The 26528-nt window shown below is 49.8% G+C and overlaps 1 protein-coding gene across 1 annotated transcript in view; it reads right to left on the bottom strand.

The window, feature by feature from the left end:
• The window catches only part of LOC142243898 (NFX1-type zinc finger-containing protein 1-like), a 312672-nt gene that overhangs the window by 172745 nt on the left and 113399 nt on the right, over window positions 1-26528 (bottom strand). Inside the window, exons 13-15 of the mRNA XM_075316094.1 lie at window positions 21943-22053; window positions 16541-18088; window positions 8126-8251 (exon numbers count right to left, since the gene is read on the bottom strand). Coding sequence (XP_075172209.1) covers window positions 8126-8251; window positions 16541-18088; window positions 21943-22053 — 1785 coding nt within the window. The remainder of the gene's footprint in view (window positions 1-8125; window positions 8252-16540; window positions 18089-21942; window positions 22054-26528) is intronic.

Raw genomic sequence — 26528 nt, forward strand, 5'->3', positions numbered from 1 at the left:
GGAACGATGGAAGAACTCGCTGCTCAAGTTCGCCGCATGGATGGGGACCTCGCTAAGATCCTCGCCGCACTCCAGCCTCCGGCCAGATCCCAGGCCCCGGCGAAGATGCAGCTCGCCAACAGCCCGGAGGACGTCCCCTGGATGCAGCGGAGAAGGGCCAATGACTCACGGTATGGACCCCCAATCTGTTACAGGTGCAGCAAACCCAGCCGCTACTCCCGACGGTGTCCGTTAAACGAGCAACCCCTGGGGCCACGGGCCAATCCTCAGGAGTAGAACCCCATGGCCCCCCAGACTGGCGGGACCGGTACATCGGGGCCCGGCCCATCATCCCCGTGGCTGTGGACGGCATACCGGTGATGGCTCTCCTGGACACTGGATCACAGGTAACCACTATACAATACACACTGTATCAACGGTATTGGGGAAAAGATGAACTGGCTCCCCCAGATGCCAGTATGACACGGATTGATGCTGATGGACTCCCATTAACCCAAGTGGGGTACAAGCAAGTGGCCATGACTGTGGGACGAGCTGAACTACAACACCAGGGTATGATTGTGATAATCAATGAACCCAGTGATCATAACCCGAAGGTAGTGCTAGGGACTAACGTGATGGAGCACTGTATGAGTGATGTGCTGACCCTACTGCAGCAGCTGGCCGCTACGGCGGTGGGGAGCCGACAGAGAGCTGTGCAGCGTGAGATCCGAGCCCTGATGTACCGTCAGCATGTGAACTTGACAGGAGGAGAGATTGGTGGGGTGAGAGTGATGGATGTTGCCCCTTTGATTGTGCCTCCCAGGAGCGAGATGATGATTTGGTGTAGGGCAGCGGTAGGACCCCAGGGGCGTGACTACCCCGCCATGATAGAACCCATGCCCTCTGAACACTGGCCCACAGTAATGGCCACCCGAGGGGTGGTAGACGTAAAGAAGGGGAGAGTGCCCGTGAGGGTGCTGAACTGCGGGGAGGAAGAAGTCAGGCTTCCCCGGTACGCTACCCTTGCCAAGTTGTTCACTCTGGATCCCCACACCATCCGCGAGGCCGTTCCCCCAACCTCACCACCTACTGCCAGCACTCACCCATCACCAGGGGAGTTAGACGAGTGGTGCCGACAGTAGGCACTGACGATACCCCTACACATCACAAAGAAGGGGTATACCGGGTGGTACGGGAGTATGAGCGAGTTTTTAGCAAACATCCCCTAGACTTTGGGCAGATTAAAGGGTCCAACACTATATCCCCACCGGTGAGCACCCCCCTATCAAAGAGAGGTACAGGCCTATTCCCCCTGCACACTACCAATGTGCCAAGGACATGTTGAGGAACATGAAGGAGGCAGGGGTTATTAGGGACAGTTGTAGTCCCTGGGCCGCCCCGTTGGTACTGGTTAAGAAGAAGGATGGTACCATGCGGATGTGTGTGGATTACCGGAAAATTAACCAGATAACGCATAAGGACGCTTACCCTCTGCCCCGTATTGAGGAATCTCTGGCTGCGCTGAGAACCGCTAACTACTTTTCCACCCTTGACCTCACCAGTGGGTACTGGCAGGTGGCTGTGGCTCCAGAAGACCAAGAGAAGACTGCCTTTGCCACCCCTATGGGACTCTGCGAATTTAATAGTATGCCGTTCGGGCTGTGCAATGCCCCTGGAACCTTCCAACGGCTGATGGAATGCTGTCTGGGGCATCTAAATTTTGAAACCGTCCTGCTGTACTTGGATGATGTGATTGTATACTCCCAGACATATGAAGCCCACCTGGAGCACCTGGCCGAGGTGTTCGCGTCCCTTGCAAAATATGGGATGAAGTTGAAGCCCTCAAAGTGTCATCTGCTGAAACCCAGAGTGCAGTACCTAGGGCATGTGGTCAGTGCAGAGGGTGTTGCCCCTGACCCTGAGAAGATCTCCGCCATCCAGGACTGGACGAGGCCGACCACGGTGAGAGAGGTGAGGCAGTTCCTAGGCCTAGTGGGGTATTACCGTCGCTTCATCAAGGGGTACACGAAGATGGCTGCCCCCATGCAAGACCTCCTCGTGGGACAGACCAAAGGTGGTAGACCCCTAGGAGCCCCATTGGTGTGGGAAGAAAGGCATGAGGAATCTTTCCGTCAGCTGAGAGCGGCCCTGACCGGAGAGGAAATCCTAGCATACCCTGATTACAACCACCCCTTCATCCTCTACACCGATGCCAGCAATGTAGGCTTGGGGGCAGTCCTATCCCAGGTCCAAGACGGAAAAGAAAAAGTGATTGCTTATGCTAGCCGAAGGCTTCGACCGACTGAGAGGAACCCTGAGAACTACAGCTCTTTCAAGCTTGAACTCCTGGCACTGGTGTGGGCTATCACCGAGCGGTTCCGCCATTACCTGGCAGCGGCTAAGTTTACTGCTTTCACGGATAATAACCCGCTGACCCACCTGGACACAGCCAAGCTGGGCGCGTTGGAACAGCAGTGGGTGGCTAGGCTAGCCAACTACGATTTCACCATCAAGTACATGGCCGGCCGTGCCAACGTTAATGCCGACGCACTCTCTTGGATGCCCCACCTGTTGGAAGAAGGGCCTGAGGATGACGACCTCGAAGAGATTGAGTTGCCCGCATTTCATCAGCCACCGACTGAGAAGGTGCATGTTCATCAACAACGGGTAAACCTAGACCCGCTGCCCAGCCAGGAGTGGCAAGAAGCCCAGGACCAGGCACCCGCTGTCCGCCTAGTCAAGATCTTGGTGGAACAGGGCGCTGCTGGGATAGACCCTGCCGCCCCAGCTGAAGCCCAACGCCTGTGGCGGGAACGGACCCGGCTGTATCTGCACCAGGGGAAGTTGTACCGTGAGCTGATTAACCCGAAGACCCATGAGAAGATCCGCCAGTTGGTGATTCCCCAAGCTAACGTGCCCACCGTCCTGCAAGCATACCATGATGGTGCTGGACACTTCGGATGGAAGAAACTAGAGATGCTGTTGAGAGAGCGGTTCTATTGGAGTGGAATGCGGGAATCTGTAGAGGCCTGGTGCCGAGAGTGTGGCCCTTGCACGCTGAGAAGGAAGGATGAGGCCAGCCAGAAGGCGCCCCTACACCCGATCGTTACACATCAACCGCTGGAGCTGGTTGCCCTGGACCATGTAAAGCTCACCCCCAGCCGAAGTGGGTACACCTACGCTCTAACCATTGTAGACCACTATTCAAGGTTCATGGTGGTTGTCCCAGTCAAAGACCTAACTGGCCGTACCGCCGCTAGAGCGTTCCAGGCTTATTTCTGCCGACCACATGGATACCCTGAGAAGGTGCTTACTGACCAAGGCCCGGCCTTCGAAGCGGAGGTATTCCATGAATTTTGTCAGTTGTATGGCTGCAAGAAAATCCGGGCCACGCCTTATCATGCCCAAACCAACGGCATGTGTGAAAAGATGAACCACCTGGTCCTGGGCCTCCTCAAGACGTTGCCGCTAGAAGAGCGGAACCTGTGGCCGGAGAAGCTACCTGATTTGGTCGATATGTACAACAATATCCCTTCCAGTTCAACGAAATGCACCCCAGCATACCTGATGAGGGCACGCCCCGGCCGGCTACCGGTGGATCTGGACATAGGATTGGAAGCCCCAGAAGCACTCCCTTCGACAGCTGAATGGGACACTCGGCGGACGGTGCAGTATCGACAAATTCAGGAGTATGTTGAGAAGAACTTGAGTCGGAGTCGGGAACAACAGGAGCAGCGCTTCAACCAGAAGGCGTCTGCTGGCCCTTTCCAGCCTGGAGATGTAGTGCTGAAGCGAAAGAGGAAGACCCACAAGCTGGATGATCAATGGGAGCAGACCCCATATGTCATACAGCCCACAGGATGGGAAGATGGGGATTCCTACCAGATCAGTCGTGACCAAGGGGGCACTTTGGCCATGGTTTCCCGGGACCATCTAAAGAGGTGCCCACCAGCATTGAGGGCAGCAGCTGAAGCCCCGGTTCCTAGACCGGCGGAGAAGGCAAAAGAGGTAATCCACACCGTGATGGGTGACTTTCCAGCAGACTGGCCTACACAGAATGGCGCGGTGATTCTTCCAGTGATACTATTCCCATAACCCATGGATGAGGAAGTAATGGAAGTGGTCAACCATGAGCCAGTGCCCAGGGATGAACCTGTACCCAGCTCCCCTATGCCCCTGCCTGCCCCACACGATAGCAGGGAAGAGGAACTGATTGTTCCCTCTGTCCCACTGCCTGTCCCCGCTGATACCGGACCCCGGAGGTCCACTCGTCCTAACCTAGGTAGACCCCCACTTAGGTACAGGGAAACTACTCTTTAAAGGGGGGGGAATTGTGTCTATATGTGTTAAAAGTACCGTTTAAAAGAATGATAAGTAGATGATTAACCGAAGATTTACCTGATTGTCAGCCTGATTGAGACCGGTCATTGCCGGCACCGTTGTCCCCGTGGGGACTGCTTACAAGTTTTGCATAAGGGACTCCTTATGGACAAGCCTGAGAACTAGCAAGGCAACCACGAACTTGTGGCTTGTAAATAATTATGTTTGTGGCTTTCACCGTTACCGCCTCCGGAGAGGCAGATTGGAGGAAGGGCCCGCAGTGGAGCAGGTGGCGATCCTCTGGAGATTTCAGGGGTTCCCCATGGATGTGAATCCCCTGAAAAGGACAGAACCCGCTCGGGTAACTTGTGCTGGACAGGGGTCAAGGGGTACTGCCTGTTTGCTTAGGGGCAGCATCAGGGCCAGGTTACTTGGGTGGAAGAGAGCGGAAGCCGTTACCGTTTGCAACGTTTAAGTAAGAGTACCTCCCGATGTGGGAAAATGTTATTATGCTTGTAATATGTTACCGTTTTATCTTTTCCAGTTTGTGAACATAAAACCGGTGATGGACGGGCAGCCCGCAGACGGTCTGCATTTTACTAAGGGGGAATGTGGCGCCCTGGACAAGCCAGGGGCCACAAAGAACAACACCTACACACCCCACACTCCCGGTCAGGCACACCGAAGTCAGACACAAACCCTTGTTGCCTTCCTCCAGGGGCTGATGTCCACACCAGGGGGGGTGGGCCAGGCGGTTGGTCCTGCCCACCGAGGAGTTCACAGTCCTGGAGGCGGGAAAAGTGGGAGAGATCAGTTTGAGAGTGGAAAGTGGAAGGAAGGAAAGTGGTAGTAGAGCAGACTGAAGTTGGTCCGGGTGTGTGGCCCAGACGGATCAGCAAGGTTGGCAGACGGTGGTGACCATCTGCAGGAGTGGCCTATTGGAGCTTGCCGTAAGGACTGTGGACGGGCGGTGGCCCGGCAGTACCGGACCGGTACGCAAAGAGAAGCCAGCACCATCCGGCAGGGGCTTACGGACCCCGGCAAGGCTAGGAGTCGCCGTGAATTTGCCAAATCCGTTACCGAAGGGAACCTCCTGGGTTTCCCAGCAGCCAAGTCCTGACAGAAGGCAACCGTCCAACCGAGAGAGGGAAACACAGTCACCGCCAAGGCTAAAGTTCCCAGGGCCAGAGCCTGCGGGCAAAAGGGGCTCCTCCAGCACCCATCCAAGCTGGGGAGCGGGTTACCGGTGGGAACCCATTGGAACCGTTACACTACATAGGTGCAGGGAAAGGCAGTCACCATCAACCTGCCGGGAGGAACAACACCGCAGCCGTCTGTGGGACCTGTCCATCCAGCCGAGTGTTTTACCGAGAACTGTGTCCTCATCATTGGCTGAGTGAGTACCACTGTGCCGTGCGGCACAGCGCTGCCCCCGCGACCCTGCACCTCGCCAGGCCCCGTAACCCGCCTGCCATCCATCCCTACTCCATCACCGGGCCCCGGGACAACCAACCCCCCTACCCACGGAGGGGAGAACTAACATCAAAGCTGCTCCCTGTCACCGCTCCCGGGATCCCCGTCCAGAGCAGCGGTGGTGTCACCAACTTCACCACAACCGTGGGTGGCGTCACGGACAATAACCAAATCCCCACCATCCAATCCCCACCCTTTTCACTCACAGGCGAGGAGCGCCGCTCGAGTTCCCGGGATCCGGCCCACCGCTCGAGCCACCACCGAGCAGCCGCAGCAGCCGCGGCTGGACCCGAGCAGTGGGAGAGCGCAGCGTCCCCTCCTCCGCCCACGACAATTAGTTGCTGAAGTTTTACAATACAGCTTTTGTTCCACTAGTTAAGTAATTTTAAAAACGCTTGTTTTACCCATACAAGCTGCATGCCATCTTTGTTGCACTTTGTTGCACTGCATTTGGCAGCTCAGCAAACTACAAGTGCAATTTGCCATGTAAATGTGCACCTTATAGTGTTCATTTCCAACCATTGTTTAATGAAAACTTATCCGTTGATCAGATATCAAAAACAATACACTATTATGTCTTTAAGTAATCCTGTGTGGAAGAACTGAAAGGAAGGCACTCACCATTCATTGCAGTATTTAATAGTCTTGTTTGGAAATGTTAGATGTTTGAACATCATACAAACTAAGGAAAGGGGGAATGGGGCACGCATGGACTATGGCCGTTTTGCGCACAAGTAGGTCTCCAACAGGTCTTATACGCGCTATTTGTGCGCGAAAAGGCCATAGTCCACATGTCCCCGATCCCCCCTTCCTCCGCTTGAACGTTGTTTTGAAGACTATTTAATACTGAAACAAATGAGTGTTATCCTTTCATTTCTTCCACACTGGAATAATTTGAGACGTCTGAATCTGGATTGAGCAACACCAACACACAGTGAGTTTTCGTTACTTGATCTTGGTCTAGACCTGCTCCACTGCAGCAAACTATATGAGCTGTGCCTATACCTTCTTTATATGTTTCAAATGATACGCTATTATGCCTTTGACTGCATCTTTTACACTGACATAAAAATCATCAGTGTCCTGAACAGTGCCTTGTGTTAACACGTGATAAGCTACTGTCTGACGCTAGTCACTACACGGTCAAGTCATGAAGCACGATAGTTGAGTGTTCCGGGGTCAGGCATCAGGAGATCATGTCAAGATTAAGGGGATAGATAGTGGTCTAGTCAGGTCACAGTCTGGAGTCAGTGTACCTGGAGGGTAACGGATCAGAGCAAAGGGACAAGGCAAAAAAATTGGTCAAACAAAGTCAGAAATGAGGCAGCAAAAGATTCTTCCACAGAGCACAGATAACTGAGGCCAGCAAACACCACTAAATAGAAGGATAAAGCCTGCTTTACACAAGTCGATCTATTTGTTGATTTGAAACAAAGAGTGAAACATTTAAAGGTGTCTGAATACTTTCCGTACGCACTGTAAGCCTGCCCTGGGTCTTCATTATACAGGATTCCTCCTCTTTTTTTCCTCTTCAGTGTCCCTTTGATATAAAATGAGCGTCCAGAAAGCCAGCATCTACGCGTTCTGCTTGCCGTCTCGTCTCTGAACCATGAAGGAGCAGTGACTCCCCGGCGACTGCGCATATCAAAATTGAAGACACCGACAGAAGGTACAGTGCAAGGAGGGACGGCAGGCATAATGCGCCGCTGCAAATTTTCCAGCCATGAACTTGATATCACAGGGACACCAGGGAAGAGAAGAGGAAGAGGAATCATGTATAATGAAGACCGGAGGCAGTCTTATCTTCCGGGTAGCACACACTCATAGCCCGGAAAATAGAAGATATAAAAGAGGATTTTTACAAAACAACCTATCATCCAGGATGCATACAGGAATGGCTAATGTCACCTTTATGCCACCTGTATGCACATATTAGTAACTAAAAAAAACTCAAAAGGGTGACAGATTGGCTTAAAAGATATTATCCCTTTTTAATTTTATTGTACCATAGATTTTCAAAAGTGTGAAATAAAAAGAGCTATTAATTACCCTTCCCTAGTGCAGCGTTACTTCTGCTCCAGCATTTGTTGACAATGCTGGTAACTGCTGCAGCCACTCAGTGACTCTGCAGCTCATACTGTCTATGTTAGCAGAGCCTCTGAGCACAGTGATTGGACTGCTATACACTGAATCTTCTTCCAACTCTTTTATGGTTCAAGATTATTATTATTATTATTATCATTATCACTATATGTAAATTTGTTGAACTACTTTTTTTTTATTTTAACCTAACCCCCACCTAGTGATGTAATTATTACCATAGGATTTGTATCAGCATAATTCATTTTACCTTCCAGAAATTGGTCAAGGGCATGGTTGGTGTAACAGACAATCAGTATTGGATTGCGTCTTTTTCTCCAAATGTTTCCATTTTTCAAAAGAGTTTGAACAATTTTCAGTCCAACATATGTCTTTCCTATATGCAAAGGTAAAAACGTAGAAAAGTGTAAATTTAAGTGGACGATTGTATTGCTTTGTTATTTTCTAGAAACATACTACAAGACAATATAGGAAAATGAGAGCAGTAGAGTGTAAGCATGCAGCTATAAACATAGTAGAATATATGCTACATACCAAGCTAAAAGGAAAGTTACAGACAGTCATATTGTCGATAATTCCATCGGGAACAAAAGGAAGCCAGGGTGCGCAAGTACTGACAATTGTGCTTCTAAATGCCGCTGTCAGAGATTGACAGCAGCATCTAAATGGTTAACAGAGCTCAACTCTGACTGTGGCTGTTAAGCGGGCTTTACACGCTGCGATATCGGTCCCGATATCGCCAGCATGGGTACCCGCCCTCATCTGTTGTGCGACACGGGCAAATCGCTGCCCGTGCCGCACAACATCGCCCAGACCCGTCACACATACTTATATGCCCGGCGACATCACTGTGACCGGCGAACCGCCTCCTTTCTAAGGGGGCGGTCCGTGCGGCGTCACAGCGACGTCACTGAGCGGCCGCCCAATAGCAGCGGAGGGGCGGAACTGAGCGGGACGTAACATCCCGCCCACCTTCTTCCTTCCACATAGCGGCCGGGAGGCAGGTAAGGAGAGCTTCCTCGTTCCTGCGGTGTCACACGGTGCGATGTGTGCTGCCGCAGGAATGAGGAATAACCTCGTTACTGCTGCAGTAACGATTTTTGAGAATGGACCCCCATGTCACCGATGAGCGATTTTGCACGTTTTTGCAACGATGCAAAATCGCTCATCGGTGTCACATGCAACGGCATCACCAATTCCGTGACCCCAACGAGTTTGCATTAGCGATGTCGTAGCGTGTTAAGCCCCCTTTAGACTCAGAAGCTGGCTATTTAACTTAGCTGGCATCTGCTGCAAGAACGTAGCTTCTGAGCCTGGTCCACACCCCCTAGCTGCTCCTTAACAAATACATCCATCATGAGCAGGGGTGGGATTTAAATTTTTAACAACAGGTTCTCTGTAAACCTCGCCCATTTGAAAACCCACACCCCTTATGTAACCACACCCATTTTTTTGTCACACCCATTTTGATGTACTTCACTTGGCCATTTTTTGCAATTCTGACCAGAGTCAATTTATGAGGTTATAACTCTGGAACGCTTCAACAGATCCCAGTAATTCTGAGACTGTTTTTTCATGACATATTGGGCTTCATGTTATTGGTAAATTTAGGACAATATTTTTTGTGTTTGTTTGTGGAAAAAAATTGGAAATTTGGCGAAAATTTGGAAAATTATGCATTTTTCAAAGTTTGAATTTTTACGCTCTTAAACCAACAAGACATATGAAACAAAATAATTAATAAATAACATTTCCCTCATGTCTACTTTACATCAGAACAATTTTGGGGAAAAAAAACGATAAGGAAGTTATAGGGGTTCAAAGTTTCTGAGCAATTTCTCATTTTTAGAACAAAATTTACAAAGCCACTTTTTTTTTTTTTAGGGACCACATCACATTTTGTCTACAGTGACGCCATTCCAAAAACGTCACCCCTCAGGCTACTCAAAACCACATTCAAAAAGGTTATTAACCCTTCAGGTGCTTCACAGGAACTAAAGCAATGTGGAAGGAAAAATGAACATTTTACTTTTTGCAACAAAAATGTTAATTTAGCCTCAAATATTGCATTTTTGCAAGGGTAGCAGGATTATATGGACCCCAACATTTGTGGGGCAATTTCTTCTGAGCACGCAGATACCTCATATGTGGCGACAAAACACTTTTTAGGGCGCACAGCGGGACTCGGAAGGGAAGGAGCGTCATTTGACTTTTTGAATGGCAAATTAGCTGGAATCGTTAGCCGCACCACGTTGCGTTTGGAGAGCCCCTGATGTGCCGAAACAGTGGAGCTCCCCCACATGTGACCCCATTTTGGAAAGTAGAAACCCCCTTGGCAAAAAAAAAAATCAGGACACACGCACGGATGTGCTGCTAAAAGGAGGGGGACTAGGTGGCATGGAAAAAAGAAGTCCTGTCCAAAGTCGAGTACGGCTGCAGGACGCTTGCTGATCAGGTAGCAAATTGTTCAAGTTTTGTCTTTTTTTTTTCTTTGAGGTACACAAAAAAAAAGCAAAAACTCAAGCAATTACGTAAATGATCAGCCAATCACGTAGAGCTGATCAGCGCTTGGCGGCAAGCGGGCGGGGGGGGGGTGGAGAGGGAGTGGGAGGTGGGATTGGGGATAGTTAGAAAAAGGCCACAAACAATAATAATAATAATCTTAATTTCTATAGCGCCAAAATATTCCGTAGTGCTGTACAATTCAGGAGGATCATATACAAACAAGTAACAGTTATAGAAAATACAATATTTAGAGGGAAAAAAGACAACCCTGATCGTGAGAGCTTACAATCAACAATGAGATGGGGGGGAGGGCAAGGTACAAGTGCTTATTTACAATGACAATCCAGCCATCTCAAGGAAATGGGGGATAGATAATGGCTTCCTGGAGCAGTTGGCCAGAACCTTGAGATGCATTTGGGTGCCATTGAATTTCACGTGGAGTTATGTTCTGAGAATTTGTGGAGGGACTATGTGAATTTAGTTCGGCTAGGGAGTGTGATAGCCTGCCTTAAATAGATGCATTTTTAGGGTGCGTCTGAAGCTGAGTTAGTCATGATTCATGCTAACTTCTTTGGGTAGAGCGTTCCAGAGGATTGGTGCAGCTCGTAAGAAGTCTTGGATCCGGGAGTGGGAGGTTCGAATTATTGTGGATGTAAGTCAAAAGTCATTTACAGAGTGTAGAGAACGTGTGGGGTGATAGACAGAGACGAGGGCGGAAATGTAGGGGAGTGCCGCACTGTGGAGAGCTTTGTGGGTGAGAACAAGCAGTTTGTATTGGATCTTGTGATATATGGGCAGCCAGTGCAATGACTGGCACAGAGCCAAGGCATCTGGTTGCCAGGTAGGTGACCCTGGCGGCTGCATTAAGGATGGACTGTAGAGGAGAGAGTCTAGTTAGAGGGAGACCAATTAATAGAGAGTTACAGTAGTCAAGGCGAGAGTGGATTAGGGCCACGGTGAGGGTTTTTGTCATTTCCATTGTGAGAAAGGGGTGGATTCTAGAGATGTTCTTGAGGTGCAAGCGGCAGGAGCGGGCAAGAGATTGTATGTGGGAGGTGAAGGAAAGATTAGTGTCAAGTATAACACCCAAACATCGGACCTGCTGCCTAGGACTTGTCGTTGTGCCACACACAAAGAGGGAGATGTCAGGTTTAGGAAGGTTGAAAGACGGAGGGAAAAGAAGAAGTTCGGTTTTGGAAAGGTTAAGTTTCAGATAGAGAGCAGACATGACGTTGCAAACTACAGTCAGGCAGTCACTTGTGTTCTGTAGTACAGCAGGAGTGAGCTCAGGGGATGAGGTGTATAGCTGTGTGTCATCAGCATTAAAATGGTACTGAAAGCCAAATCTGCTGATGGTCATTCCAATTGGGGCAGTGTAGAGGGAGAAAAGAAGAGGGCCAATGACTGAACTTTGAGGGACCCCAACAGTGAGAGGAAGAGGAGAGATGTGGAGCCAGCAAATGATACACTGAATGAGCGGCCAGAAAGATAGGAAGAGAACCAGGAAAGAACAGTGTCCTTTAGGCCGATAGAATGGAGCATAGAGAGAAGGAGATGGTGGTCAACAGTGTCGAAGGCGGCAGAGAGGTCAAGAAGGATAAGCAGAGAGTGGTCACCATTACATTTTGCTGTCAATAGGTCATTGGTCACTTTGACAAAGGAAGTCTCTGTTGAGTGTAAAGGGCGGAAGCCAGACTGTAAAGGATCTAGAAGCGAGTGAGTGGAAAGGTAGTGGGTGAGGCGAGAATAGACCAGGCGCTCCAAGAGTTTGAAGATGAAGGGGAGATTGGAGACTGGTCTGTAGTTGCTTGTGCAGGACAGATCAATACTTACGGGATGGATCAGAACAGCAGCAAGATCACAGGAGAGACGGAGGCAGATCGGTGAGGCAGCAGATGGAGGGGCAGCGGCAGATAAAGGGGAGCAGCAGATGGGTGGAGCAGTGGTGGATGTGAGAGGGCGGCGGCGGATGGGGGGGCGGCCGTGGATGGGAGAGGGCGGTGGCGGATTGAGGATGGGAGAGGGCGCAGCGTATGGAGGAGCGGCGTTGGATGGGAGAAGGCGCAACTGCAGGAGCGGCGGAGGAAGGGGGCAGAGTGGGGAGGGTGGAAGGGGAGTGGGAGGTGAGATTAGGGATAGCTACCTTACAGGATCGATCTAGGCAGCAGGATCACAGGAAAGATGGAGGCCGATTGATGAGGTAGCAGCAGATGAAGGACAGCAGCAGCTGGGTGGAGCAGCGGTGGATGTGAGATGGTGGCGGCGGATGGAGGGGCGGCGGCGGATGGAGAGGGCGGTGGTGGATGGAGGATGGGAGAGGGCGCAGCGTATGGAGGAGCGGCGGAGGACGGGAGAGGGCGCAACTGCAGGAGCGTCGGAGGAAGGGGGGAAGAGTGGGGAGGGTGGAAGGTGAGATTGGGGATAGCTACCTTACAGGATGGATCTAGGCAGCAGGATCACAGGAAAGATGGAGGCAGATCGATGAGGCAGCAGCAGATGAAGGGATGCAGTAGATGGGTGGAGCAGCGGTGGATGTGAGAGGGTGACGGCAGCTGGGAGAGGGCTCCAGTGGATGGAGGAGCGGCAGAGGATGGGAGAGGCCGCTGGCGCATGGAGGAGCGGTGGAGAATGGGAGATGGCACAGCGGATGGAGGAGCGGCGGAGGATGGGAGAGGGCGCAGCAGATGGAGGAGCGGCGGAGGAAGGGGGGAGGATGGAAGGGGAGTGGGAGGTGAGATTGGGGATAGCTTCCTTACAGGATGGATCTAGCCAGCAGGATCATAGCAGATGGAGGAGGCAACAGATAAAAGAGGGAGCAGATGGAGGAGGCAACAGATGAAGGAGTCAACAGATGAAGGAGTCAACAGATGGAGGAGGCAGTAGATGGAGGAGGCAGCAGATGGAGGAGGCAGCAGATGGAGGAGGCAGCAGATGGAGCAGGCAGCAGATGAAGGAGGCAGCAGATGGAGGAGGCAGCAGATGGAGGAGGCAGCAGATGGAGGAGGCAACAGATGAAGGAGTCAACAGATGAAGGAGTCAACAGATGGAGGAGGCAGCAGATGGAGGAGGCAACAGATGAAGGAGTCAACAGATGAAGGAGTCAACAGATGGAGGAGGCAGCAGATGGAGGAAGCAGCAGATGGAGGAGTCAACAGATGGAGGAGTCAACAGATGGAGGAGGCAGCAGATGGAGGAGGCAGCAGATAGAGGAGGCAGCAGATGGAGGAGGCAGCAGATGAAGGAGGCAGCAGATGAAGGAGGCAACAGATTAAAGAGGCAACAGATGAAGGAGGCAACAGATCGGGGACTGTGAGAGGTGGGAGAGGTGGCAGTAGATGAAGAGAATGGGAGAGAGCAGGCAGCAGATTGGGGGAGGGGGGCAGCGGCTGATGGAGGAGAGCGGTGGCGGATGGTGGGGGGCAGCAGATGGAGGAGGGTGGTGGTGGATTGGGGGCAGTGACTGCGGTGGCGGCGGCTGAACGGTGGCAGTTGCGGCAGCTGAAAGGGGGCAGTGGTGGCTGAAAGGCGGCAGTGGCTGAAAGGGGGCAGTGGCGGCGGCTGAAAGGCGGCAGTGGCGGCGGCAGCTGATTGGGGGCGGAGGCTGATTGGGGGCAGCGGTGGATCGGGGGCAGTGGCTTACCGATGGAGCATGCACAGGGATCGCTCTCCTCAGCTTCCCCGGACAGACTAAAGCTGATGGGAGCAGTCACCAGCCCCATATCCACAGTGATTGGAGAGATCGGTCACAAGGTCGGTCTCTCCAATCAGAACTGGGGGAGGGTGAAATAGAGGTCACCCAACTCCAGCCAATGATCAGTGCTATAGCTACACTGATCATGGCTGGATTTCAATGTTTCACATGAGCGGCGTTCATCAGCCAATCATAGCCTCTGTAGGTCCGGGTGGAGACACCACCCCTCTTGAGTACAGGCAGAATCTGCGGTTTGTGTACACCTATCGCAGACACCAGGGCTCTGGGGCCGCGTTTTCGCCATGACGTACTGGGTACGTCATGGGTCCTTAAGTACCAGGGAGCCATGACATACCCAGTACGTTATGGGTCGCTAAGGGGTTTTTAACACTAACACAAATGAATACAGAGAACCGGATCGCCAGAGCCATTTATTGCCGGTTCGGGGAACCGGCTGCTATTTTAACAACCGGTTCTCCCGAACCGGCCAGAATCAGTTGAATCCCTCCTCTGATCATGGGGCTTTAATGGGTTAAAAAGGTGAATTGTGGAGCACACAAGTTAGTTGTTTGTACCTTGGGGGAGATATACTCCTTGCGGAGACTGGCACACCATTCCACCATGTCAGTCATGCTGCAATAGTGTTAGGGGGGCTTTACACGTTGCGACATCGCTTCCGAAATATCGTCGGGGTCACGTCGTTAGTGACGCACATCCGGCGCCGGTAGCGACATCGCAACGTGTAAATCCTAGATGCGACGATAAATGATCGCAAAAGCTTCGAAAATCGGTGATCTGTGTAGCGTCGTTCATTTCCATAATGTCGGGGCGACCGCAGGTACGATGTTGTTTGTCGTTGCTGCAGCTCCACACATCGATGTGTGTAAACCCGCAGGAGCGACAAACTTCTCCTTACCTGCATCCCGACGGCAATGTGGAAGGGAGAAGGTGGGCGGGATGTTATGTCCCGCTCATCTCCGCCCCTCTGCTTCTATTGGCCGGCTGATTAGTGACGTTGCGGTGACGTTGCTGTGACGCCGAACGCACCTCCATCTTGAAGGACGGATAGTTTGTCAGTCACAGCGACGTCGCCGAGCAGGTATGTGCGTGTGAAGCTGCCGTAGTGATAATGCTCGCTATGGCAGCAATCACCACATATTGCATGTGCGACAGGGGTGGGTACTATCGCGCTCGGCATCACTAGCCGATGCTAGCTATGTTGCAACGTGTAAAGTACCCCTTAGTTTCCACAAGAGAATAGCTTCCCTTTAGACCCCATCTTAGCTTCTCATACAGCCAGATCAGATCTCATATTTTGCACTGATGTGTAGCAATCACCCCAAAACACTGTGTCTGCAAATTGAGGTTCTGATCTTGCATAAATCCTAATACATATGACAAGGCTCATTAAAGGGCCACTTTTGACTTCTAGGATTGCTACCTCCAATAATCGTCACTAGAGTTTCTCTACTTTCTCACTGAAGAGACAATTTGCATATTCCCAGAGGAGCATTGCGTCTCCTCACCAATGGCATGCTGCAATGGTGTATCAGTCTTCGTAAGGAGAATAGCTTCCCCTTTAGTCCCTTGTCTTAGCCTTTCATACAGTCAGATCAGATTTCATACTTTGCACTGACGAGGGACAACCATCCCGAAACACCGTGTTTGCAGACTTGAGGTTCTGATCTGGCATAGATCCTAAGGGGTACTTTGCATGCTGCGACATCGCTAGCCGATGATAGCGATGCCGAGCGCGATAGTACCCGCCCCCAGTCGCCCATGCGATATCTTGTGATAGCTGCCGTAGCGAACATTATCACTACGGCAGTTTCACACGCACTTACCTGCCCTGCGACATCGCTCTGGCCGGCGACCCTCCTCCTTCCTAAGGGGGCGGGTTGTGCGGCGTCACAGTGACGTCACACGGCGGGCGGCCAATAGAAGCGGAGGGGCGGAGATGAGCGGGATGTAAACATCCCTCCCACCTTCTCCCTTCCGCATTGCCGGTGGATGGCGGGCGCAGGTAAGGAGATGTTTGTTGCTCCTGCGGCTTTACACACAGCGATGTGTGGAGCTGCAAGAACGACAAAGAACATCGTACCTTCGGACGCACCGACATTATGAATATGAACGACGTGACACAGATCATCGATTTTTGACTGTTTCAAGCTCGTTCATCTTCTCTCCTAGCTTTAAACATTGTGACGTCGTTACCGGCGCCGGATGTGCGTCACTTTCGATTTGACCCCGACGATATCGCAGTAGTGATGTCGCAACATGCAAAGTACCCCTAAGTCTTATGACAAGGCTCATATAAAGGGCCACTTTGGACTTTTAGGATTGCTACTTCCAATAGGTGGCACTAGAGTTTGTCTCCTTCCTCCACCTGAAGACATAATTTGCATTGTTTGTACCCTAGTACTTATCAAAAATTAAAATTATTTTATATATTATACTAAAAGAAATTACCTGTTCCTGGAGGGCCTTGTATAATGGACAGCTCACTTGTTAGACTTTTCTGGAATGCTTCATACTGAGAATCATCAAATTCAAGCTCTTCTTTTGTGGGCCAAGTGTCAAAGTCAAGTACATTAAGCTCCGGAATACTTTTATTTTTATTAGTGTTGGGGTATGATCCTTCATCTGAAGAGTCTGAGGATAATTCGTGTTGAGGCTTGATTAAGGTGAATGATGAGTGATTATGTAATAAATAGTCAGGAGGATTCATCATTGTTTCACAGCGTACAATGTAATTCTGGAATGGAACATCACATTCTTTCATTTCTTTAAGCCCCTGTAGGGTATGACAATAGGCTTCAAAATACACAGTTGTCTCAGCCATTACAAACAAATGTTCATCATCCACATACTTTGCTATCTGTTGACGGCTTTCTTCCTCGAACATCAAGGTTATGATTCCCCGACGGAGATCATCAACACTTCTTTCTGCTACAGTAGCAAATAACATGCTATTGAAATTGTCATTTGACAGACAGACAAGGGAGCCATAAAGCAAACGCTGTGAGTTTTCCCAAACAATATGTTTCAAATGTTTAGTTGAGAATTTAACGGGATAAACTATTCCTGATTGGACAAAAATAGACTCCAAAATAGATACATCGAAGTATAAGCGTATGTCATTGACAAACTCATCACTCTCGGCACTTAAATATTGAGAAATACCATCTCGTAGTGGACGGATGAAGTCTTCTCTTAATAAAGAAAAGTGAGTGTTGAGGTAGGACGTGACATCTGCATAAGATCCATCAATGATATTTGGGGCCAACTGAGGATTGCCTTTCATATAAATATCATCATATGTTGGAAATACTGAGACTCCACGAAAGTCGTCACCAAGAACAAGACTCTTTTTTCCAACTGCATAGATATAACTATCAGATTTGAGGGTCCCTTCTTGCTTTTTGCCCTGTAAGTGCTGTAGAAAGAGATTTAGTGTCTCCAGGTTTTGTGTTGTCTTCTCCGAAATGCTAATACTGTCTGCTTCCATCTGTTTCACAACATTTTCCAGGACGATCTTGATTATTGTTACATCTGCAAAAGAACTAGATGGAAAAATGCTTAGAATCTCAGTCAGCACGGTAAGCGAGTGATCCACCACAGCGCATAGATCTTCTCTCTGTAGAATACTACCACACTGCATAATGTAGGAACAGAGGACATGCTTTAGAAAAAGGGAATCAAGGATGTGACTTAAGAAATGGATTAAATTTTGACGACTTGATGTGCACTCAATGGCTTTACTTAATACTTCAAGAAGTTTCTTCACCAACTCAGGATTCATAATTGCTTCATTTACAAGTTCCTTGAGACCACTCCCAGGTGCCGCGAGTTTCATTATGATCTCAGAAGGTTCAAGCTTTTCCATTTTGCCAAGTTCCAGAAGGCCGAGCGTTCTCGTCTTATGTATTCTGGTTTCATTTTTATTCTCTTCAGCATAGTTTGCTGTGCTATGGCTTTCAAGCATTGAATATGTGTTAGCCTTGTCTTTATAATTTCCTAAAGATTAACAAAGACAAAATGTAATTTGTTAGTATACTACAATTACCAAGCTATATAGGTTTTACTGTAGCATTATACATCTAGTTTGACCTTCTAGAACTGACTACCTTTCACAGACCGCCAGTGATATTGTCATTAACACTTTTACAACCCAAAACCACCAGAAACGCTAGCATTGCATCCTTTACTATCACTTACTGTTTGTATGGATTAATGGATTTTATACCATTTTTATGTGCTAAATACAGTCTCTTACACCATGTCATAATTTTCAAGTTTTGAGTAAATTATTGAGTTATTGAGTAAGTTAGCATAAAAAAAAATCCATTTCTGCACTGAGCCATAATATTATGGTGTGGTAATTGGCTATAGGATATACTATAATTAATTATAATAATATTTATTCATTTATATAGCGCTATTGACTCCACAGTGCTTTACATACAATGGCAACACTGTCCTCATTGGGGCTCACAATCCAATTTCCCTATCAGTATGTTTTTTGGAATGTGGGAGGAAACTGGAGTACCCGGAAGAAACCCACACAAACATGGGGAGAACATACAAACTCCTTGCAGATGGTCGCCTTGGTGGGATTTGAACCCAGGACCCCAGCGCTGCATGACTGCAGTGCTAATGACTGAGCCACTGTGCCACCCTGGATTGTACAAGCTCCACAGCTGTGCAAGTGTCATCATCACCAGGTCTAAGCCAATTGGCATCCCCACCCTATGGATTGACCTGGAAGCGGAAACTTTAACAAAGGCGCTTCGGTCTGCCATGTATATGAGCCTCCTAAGATTACTGGTAAAGGAGTTGTCCACTACATGGAATAAATAGGGAACAACCCCTTTTCATTCTCCATTTTCTCCCCATAAAAATAAGCCTATACTCACCTTTGTTGTTGATGCAGTTCTAGCGGTGTCAGAACTCTCATTCCCCGAGGTTTATGTGACATTGTTGGGATAGACAAGCCCGCGTGACCAATCAGCACCAGCTTCACTGCCCCCACCTTTGGAGATGCAAGTAATTAACAGGAAGTAGGAGGCCAGCCGCAGCTCTTGTAGCGCCCCATGGGAGATGCAGGGTTACCCGTCACCGGGCCAGTGGTATTTTGGGGTTGCTGTGACTGGCCTGATCTGCATCCTTGGCCCCGTCGGCTACATGAAAAGAGGATGAAAGGGGGCTAGGGGTTTGCTTTGCAGCGCCACCCGTGGTGCACAGTCAGGGATTAGCCGCCGCTGCGAGATGTTCCTCTCCTCTGAGGCGTATGTTACCGCAGCTCAGATAGTCCAGCTCCCCCCAGGGAGGATGGTGGCGACAGTGGGAAAGGCCGTTGGCGCCGAAGCGCGGGGCGCCGGTGCCGTTAATAACAGGCTAAGGTAGTGGTTGCGGGTTCAGGTCTTTTATTCACAGTTCTTAGGATGCTACCCTCAGGGTACCGGTCACCACCATGCTGGGCCCCAGCCAATCCCGGATGAATCAGAGGTCACTACCGGTGTTGTGGAGTGTGTGAGACCTTCCTCCTTGCACCTTGTAGTGTGGATCACCATGGCGTGAAGCTACTTGGGGACCCCAGTTTCCTTGGCTTTAGTTACCATCCTGGTCGCAGGCAGTGTGAAACAATTATGGGCCCGACCGGGGTCTTGACTCCTGTCTCTATATGCTGCTGTGCCCTGGGATCTCTGTGGTGGTGGGCAATGGGACATGAAATCCCCCTTCCCTGCAGATTCTTGTAGTCCAACGTGGAGTATGTTCTACCCCAGGGCTCTGCACCCTGACGGCACCGGTCCCGAAGAGGCTGTTGGGGCTCACCCTCCGGCTACCGTGTTGCTCCTCTGTCTCACCAGCTCCACCCGTTCGTCTCCTGTTTCTCCCAGTCTGTCCAGTCCTAACGGAGGGAGCTCTGAAGCATACCCCTCCGCCGCCGTGGTCCTACGAGGTCATGATGTCCTAGTACTCTCCTTCTCTTGGATAGCTCTGAAGCACTCATCCAGGGCGGTCTTTCTGAGGGGAGCTGTGAAGCACACCCCTCAGCGACCTGGCTTCTCCTGCGTCCCAGACTGATCTGACGTGATTTCCGGTGTGTTCTGTAACTTTCCCAGTCAGCCCCCACCTTCCTGATGACTCACCCTGCCCGGGAAAAACCCATTGCTATAGTGACCACCTGTGTTGTGTAACTGCTGGCTGGTTGAGTTGTGTAAGCCATCAGCACAGGATGTTGTCTAAGCTATGAACACCAGTGGTTAACCTCTTCTTACCTGGGATAAGTACTGCACCTTAAGGCAGATGCAATACCCTGTGGCGACTGAAACCTCCGGGGCGCCACACTCTCACTTCCTATTAATTACTTAACCATACAAAGGTGGGGAGAGAGAAGCCTGATTGGTCACGGGGTTCGCGTGTCATAACAATGTCACATGAACCTCAAGAACATGCGTTCTGACACTTAAAACTGCACTGGCAGCAGAGGTGAGTATAGGCTTTTTATTTTTATGGGGGAGAACATGAGGAATGAAAAGAGTTTGTCCAAGTAGTTGCAACCTCTTTAATGTAGCAGATGTATTGCAGGATATTATAACAACAATCAAAGGACTGCATGCTTAAGTCCTCTAACCAAATAAAAAAGTTCATAACTCGTAAAGAAAAAGAAAAATACTTAGAGTATATAATGACTCAGATAATAAAATCACTAAGAAAACAATAATGAAAAGTTAATCAATAATGGCTATGTAAAGTACAAATTTTCTTACAACCAACAAGCCCTCATAAGGCTATGTCAATGGGAAAATAAATAAAAAAGGTATGGCACTTCAAAATGGATACACAAGTTAAAGTGTTTTTAGAGTACAAAAGTAGTAAGATGTAAAGATATTATATAAATGTAGTATCATTCTAATTAGACACGGCACGACACAACATGGCAATTAGGGTGGCACGGTGGCTCAGTGGTTAGCACTGCAGTCTTGCAGTGCTGGGGTCCTGGGTTCAAATCCCGCCAAGGACACCATCTGCAAGGAGTTTGTATGTTCTCCGTGGGTTTCCTCTGGGTTCTCCGGTTTCCTCCCACACTCCAAAGACATACTAATAGGGAATTTAGATCGTGAGCCCCAATGGGGACAGTGTTCCTGATGTATGTAAAGCACTGAGGAATATGTTAGCACTATATAAAAATAAAGATTTATTTATTTATTTTTAATTAGAGCAAGCAACATAATACTGTTAACATGTTACTAACATCACATGGTCAATGCCATAAATTTAATTCTATAAATAGCAAAATTGCTGTGTTTTTTTCTATTCATCTTCTTGCTTAAAAAAGAAAGGTGTTTTGTACAGTTTTGTACTACAAAATGGTGGCATTCAAAAATACAACTAATCCTGCAAAAAACATAATAAATGCAGATTGCTTAAGGCCTAAATTTTGGTTGAGCCCAAAACATGGTAAACAGTTCCCCTAAATAATAATCCTTTTCTAATAAGATCTTTCTGTGTCTCCTATTTGTTTTCTCACTCTGTTCCTCATTTCTCATCCACTTTCCATAGAAGATAATAGGCAATTTAACGAGGCAATTTACTATGCTGGCAAATTTGCAATCCATCTATCTCAAGTTGAGTTTTTGGGGGTTTTTTTTCAGGATGGCTGATAAGTTCAGGAGGCAGGAAAGGAGAGGTAGAAGTGGCTCATAAGTGGAGAAAAGAGCACATTTCTTTGATAACATATATTTCAAAGTTACTTACATTGGCCAATATAATTTAACTTTGTTGAAAGTACAGTTCTCTTAACTAGTGAACATCCAAACAATTGTACCTAGTGGCAAGAAAATCAGTAATCAAAGCAGCTCACGTACCTCTAGTATCTCTGCTACTGAAACCAGTTTGTGATGAAAATCGTGATCCTTTGCTTTGTCTTGTAAATCCATACCTTAATTTTTGTTCAGATTCTTCATTATATTGGTTTTCTGTAAAAAAGTAAAAATAAAAAGTGACATCATCAATATACGTATTCATAGAGATATTCTAATCCAGGTAGGGCTTTGTGTAGTCTGTCCTTTTTGATAGGGAAAAGAGTACATTGGGTGCACAATTATTAGTGAAGGAGTATTTTGATCAGTTTATGCAGATTTCCACCTCCAAGCTCTATAAACTTGAATATCAGGTCATGGGTATTTGTGTAATGATGGAGGTTGTAGCCTCAAAGATATCACCACCTTTATTAAGGTGTGCAGAATTATTAGGCAGCTTGTTTTCTTCAGGCAAAGTGGTCCAAAAGAAGGGAATTTTGTTTACTTACTGTAAATTCCTTTTCTTCTAGCTCCTATTGGGAGACCCAGACAATTGGGTGTATAGCTTCTGCCTCCGGAGGCCACACAAAGTATTACACTTTAAAAAGTGTAACCCCTCCCCTCTGCCTATACACCCTCCCGTGGATCACGGGCTCCTCAGTTTTGGTGCAAAAGCAGGAAGGAGAAAACTTATAAATTGGTCTAGGGTAATTCAATCCGAAGGATGTTCGGAGAACTGAAAACCATGAACCAAAAGAACAATTCAACATGAACAACATGTGTACACAAAAGAACAACCAGCCCGAAGGGAACAGGGGTGGGTGCTGGGTCTCCCAATAGGAGCTAGAAGAAAAGGAATTTACGGTAAGTAAACAAAATTCCCTTCTTTGTCGCTCCATTGGGAGACCCAGACAATTGGGACGTCCAAGAGCAGTCCCTGGGTGGGTAAAAGAATACCTCAATAAAAAAAGCCGAAAAAACGGCCCCCTCTTACAGTTGGGCAACCGCCGCCTGAAGGACTCGCCTACCTAGACTGGCGTCTGCCGAAGCATAGGTATGCACTTGATAGTGTTTCGTGAAAGTGTGCAGACTAGACCACGTCGCTGCCTGACACACCTGCTGAGCCGTAGCCCGGTGCCGCAATGCCCAGGACACACCCACGGCTCTGGTAGAATGGGCTTTCAGCCCTGAAGGAAGCGGAAGCCCAGAAGAACGGTAGGCTTCTAGAATCGGTTCCTTGATCCACCGAGCCAAGGTTGACTTGGAAGCCTGCGAACCCTTACACTGGCCAGCGACAAGGACAAAGCGCGCATCTGAATGGCGCAGGGGCGCCGTGCGAGACACGTAGAGCCGGAGTGCTCTCACCAGATCCAAAGAGTGCAAATTCTTTTCACATTGGTGAATTGGATTAGGGCAAAATGAAGGCAAGGAGATATCCTGATTGAGATGAAAAGGAGATACCACCTTAGGGAGAAATTCCGGGACCGGACGCAGAACCACCTTATCCTGGTGAAACACCAGGAAGGGGGCTTTGCTTGACAGCGCTGCAAGCTCAGACACTCTCCGGAGTGATGTAACTGCCACTAGAAAGGCCACCTTCTGCGAAAGACGTGATAAAGAGACATCCCGCAGCAGCTCGAAAGGTGGTTTCTGAAGAGCCGTTAGCACCCTGTTAAGATCCCAGGGTTCCAGCGGACGCTTGTAAGGTGGGACTATGTGGCAAACTCCCTGCTGGAACGTGCGGACCTGCGGAAGCCTGGCTAGGCGCTTTTGAAAAAATACGGAGAGCGCCGATACTTGGCCCTTGAGAGAGCCGAGTGACAATCCCTTGTCCATTCCGGATTGAAGGAATGAAAGAAAAGTGGGTAAGGCAAACGGCCATGGAGGAAAACCGTTATCAGAACACCAGGAGAAGAAGATTTGCCAAGACCTGTAATAGATCTTGGCGGACGTTGGCTTCCTGGCCTGTCTCATGGTGGCAATGACATCCTGAGATAACCCTGAAGACGCTAGGAGCCAGGACTCAATGGCCACACAGTCAGGTTGAGGGCCACAGAATTCAGATGGAAAAATGGGCCTTGTGACAGCAAGTCTGGGCGGTCTGGAAGCGCCCACGGTTGACCCACTGTGAGATGCCACAGATCCGGGTACCACGACCGCCTCGGCCAGTCTGGAGCGACGAGAATGGCGCGACGGCAGTCGGACCTGATCTTGCGTAACACTCTGGGCAGCATCGCCAGAGGAGGAAACACATAAGGCAGTCGAAACTGCGACCAATCCTGAACTAACGCGTCCACCACCAGAGCTCTGTGATCCTGAGACCGTGCCATGAATGCCGGGACTTTGTTGTTGTGCCGTGACGCCATGAGATCGACGTCCGGCGTTCCCCAGCGGCGACAGATCTCTCGAAACACTTCTGGGTGCAGAGACCATTCCCCCGCATCCATGCCCTGACGACTGAGAAAATCTGCTTCCCAGTTTTCTACGCCCGGGATGTGAACTGCGGAGATGGTGGAGGCTGTGGCTTCCACCCACTGCAGAATCCGTCGGACTTCCTGGAAGGCTTGACGACTGCGAGTGCCGCCTTGGTGGTTGATGTATGCGACGGCAGTGGCGTTGTCCGACTAAATACGGATCTGCCTGCCCTCCAGCCACCGATGGAAAGCCAATAGGGCTAGATACATTGCCCTTATCTCCAGAACATTGATCTGAAGGGAAGACTCTATCGGAGTCCAGGTTCCCTGAGCCCTGTGGTGGAGAAAAACCGCTCCCCACCCTGACAGGTTCGCGTCCGTGGTGACCACAGCCCAGGTTTGGGGTAGGAAGGATTTTCCATGCGATAGAGAATTGGGAAGGAGCCACCAGTGAAGTGACGTCTTGGTTGCAAGGGAAAGAGAGACGTTCCTGTCGAGCGAAGCCGACCTTCTGTCCCATTTGCGGAGAATGTCCCATTGGAGTGGCCGTAGATGGAAATGCGCGAATGGCACTGCCTCCATCGCTGCCACCATCTTCCCCAGGAAGTGCATGAGGCGCCTTAAGGGGTGTGACTGACTCCGAAGAAGTGATTGCACCCCTGCCTGCAGAGAAAGCTGTTTGTCCTGCGGTAGCTTGACTACCGCTGACTGTGTATGAAACTCCATCCCGAGATAAGTCAGTGATTGGGTCGGTGTCAACTTGGATTTCGGGAAGTTGATGATCCACCCGAACTGCTGGAGAGTCGCCAGAGCGACGGTAAGGCTGTGTTGACACGCCACCCGAGAAGGGGCCCTGACTAGGAGATCGTCTAAGTAGGGAATCACCGAGTGGCCCTGAGAGTGTAGGACCGCCACGACGGATGCCATGACTTTGGTGAAAACCCGTGGGGCTGTCGCCAGGCCGAAAGGCAATGCCACGAACTGAAGGTGTTCGTCCCCGATGGCGTTGATGTTCGGGTGCGATCGGCACGTGGAGATAAGCATCCTTGATGTCGATCGATGCTAGGAAGTCTCCTTGTGACATCGAGGCGATGACCGAGCGGAGAGATTCCATCCGAAACCGTCTGGTTCTCACATGTCTGTTGAGCAGCTTGAGGTCCAGAACAGGACGGAATGATCCGTCCTTTTTTGGCACCACGAACAAGTTGGAGTAAAAGCCGCGACCAAGGGGAACGGGGGTCACAACTTCTTCTGTCTTCAGAGCGTCCACTGCCTGAAAAAGTGCATCGGCCTGAGCGGGGGGCGGAGAGGTTCTGAAGAAACGAGCCGCAGGACGAGAGCTGAACTCTATCCTGTAACCGTGAGACAGAATGTCTCTCACCCATCGGTCTTGAACATGTGGCCACCAGGCGTCGCCAAAGCGGGAGAGCCTGCCACCGACCGAGGATGCGGCTAGGGGATGCCGAGAGTCATGAGGAGGCCGCCTTGGAGGCAGTGCCTCCTGCGGCCTTTTGGGGGCGTGACTTGGACCGCCATGCATAGGAGTTCCTCTGGCCTTTCTCCGGCCTGCTGGACGAAGAGGATTGGGGCTTGGCGGAGGGACGAAAGGACCGAAACCTCGATTGTATTTTCCGTTGCTGAGGTCTCTTAGGTTTGGACTGGGGTAAGGAGGAGTCCTTTCCCTTGGATTCCTTAATAATCTCATCCAATCGTTCGCCAAACAAGCGTTCGCCAGAAAACGGCAAACCGGTTAAGAACCTCTTGGAGGCCGAGTCTGTCTTCCATTCGCGCAGCCACATGGCCCTGCGGACTGCCACAGAGTTAGCGGATGCCACAGCTGTACGGCTAGCAGAGTCTAGGACTGCGTTCATGGCGTAGGAAGAAAAAGCTGACGCTTGAGAAGTCAAAGACGCAACTTGCGGAGCAGAATTACGTGTGACAGCATTAATCTCAGCCAGACAAGCTGAGATAGCTTGGAGTGCCCACACGGCTGCAAAGGCCGGGGCAAAAGACGCGCCCGTGGCCTCATAGATGGACTTCACCAGGAGCTCTATCTGCCTGTCAGTGGCATCCTTTAGCGATGAGCCATCTGCTACCGATACCACAGATCTAGCTGCCAATCTAGAGACTGGAGGATCCACCTTGGGACATTGAGCCCAACCCTTAACGACTTCAGAGGGGAAGGGGTAACGCGTGTCAGTGAGGCGCTTAGTAAAGCGCTTGTCCGGAACCGCTCTG

Source organism: Anomaloglossus baeobatrachus, chromosome 6, assembly GCF_048569485.1.
Source record: "Anomaloglossus baeobatrachus isolate aAnoBae1 chromosome 6, aAnoBae1.hap1, whole genome shotgun sequence".
NCBI lineage: Eukaryota > Metazoa > Chordata > Amphibia > Anura > Aromobatidae > Anomaloglossus > Anomaloglossus baeobatrachus.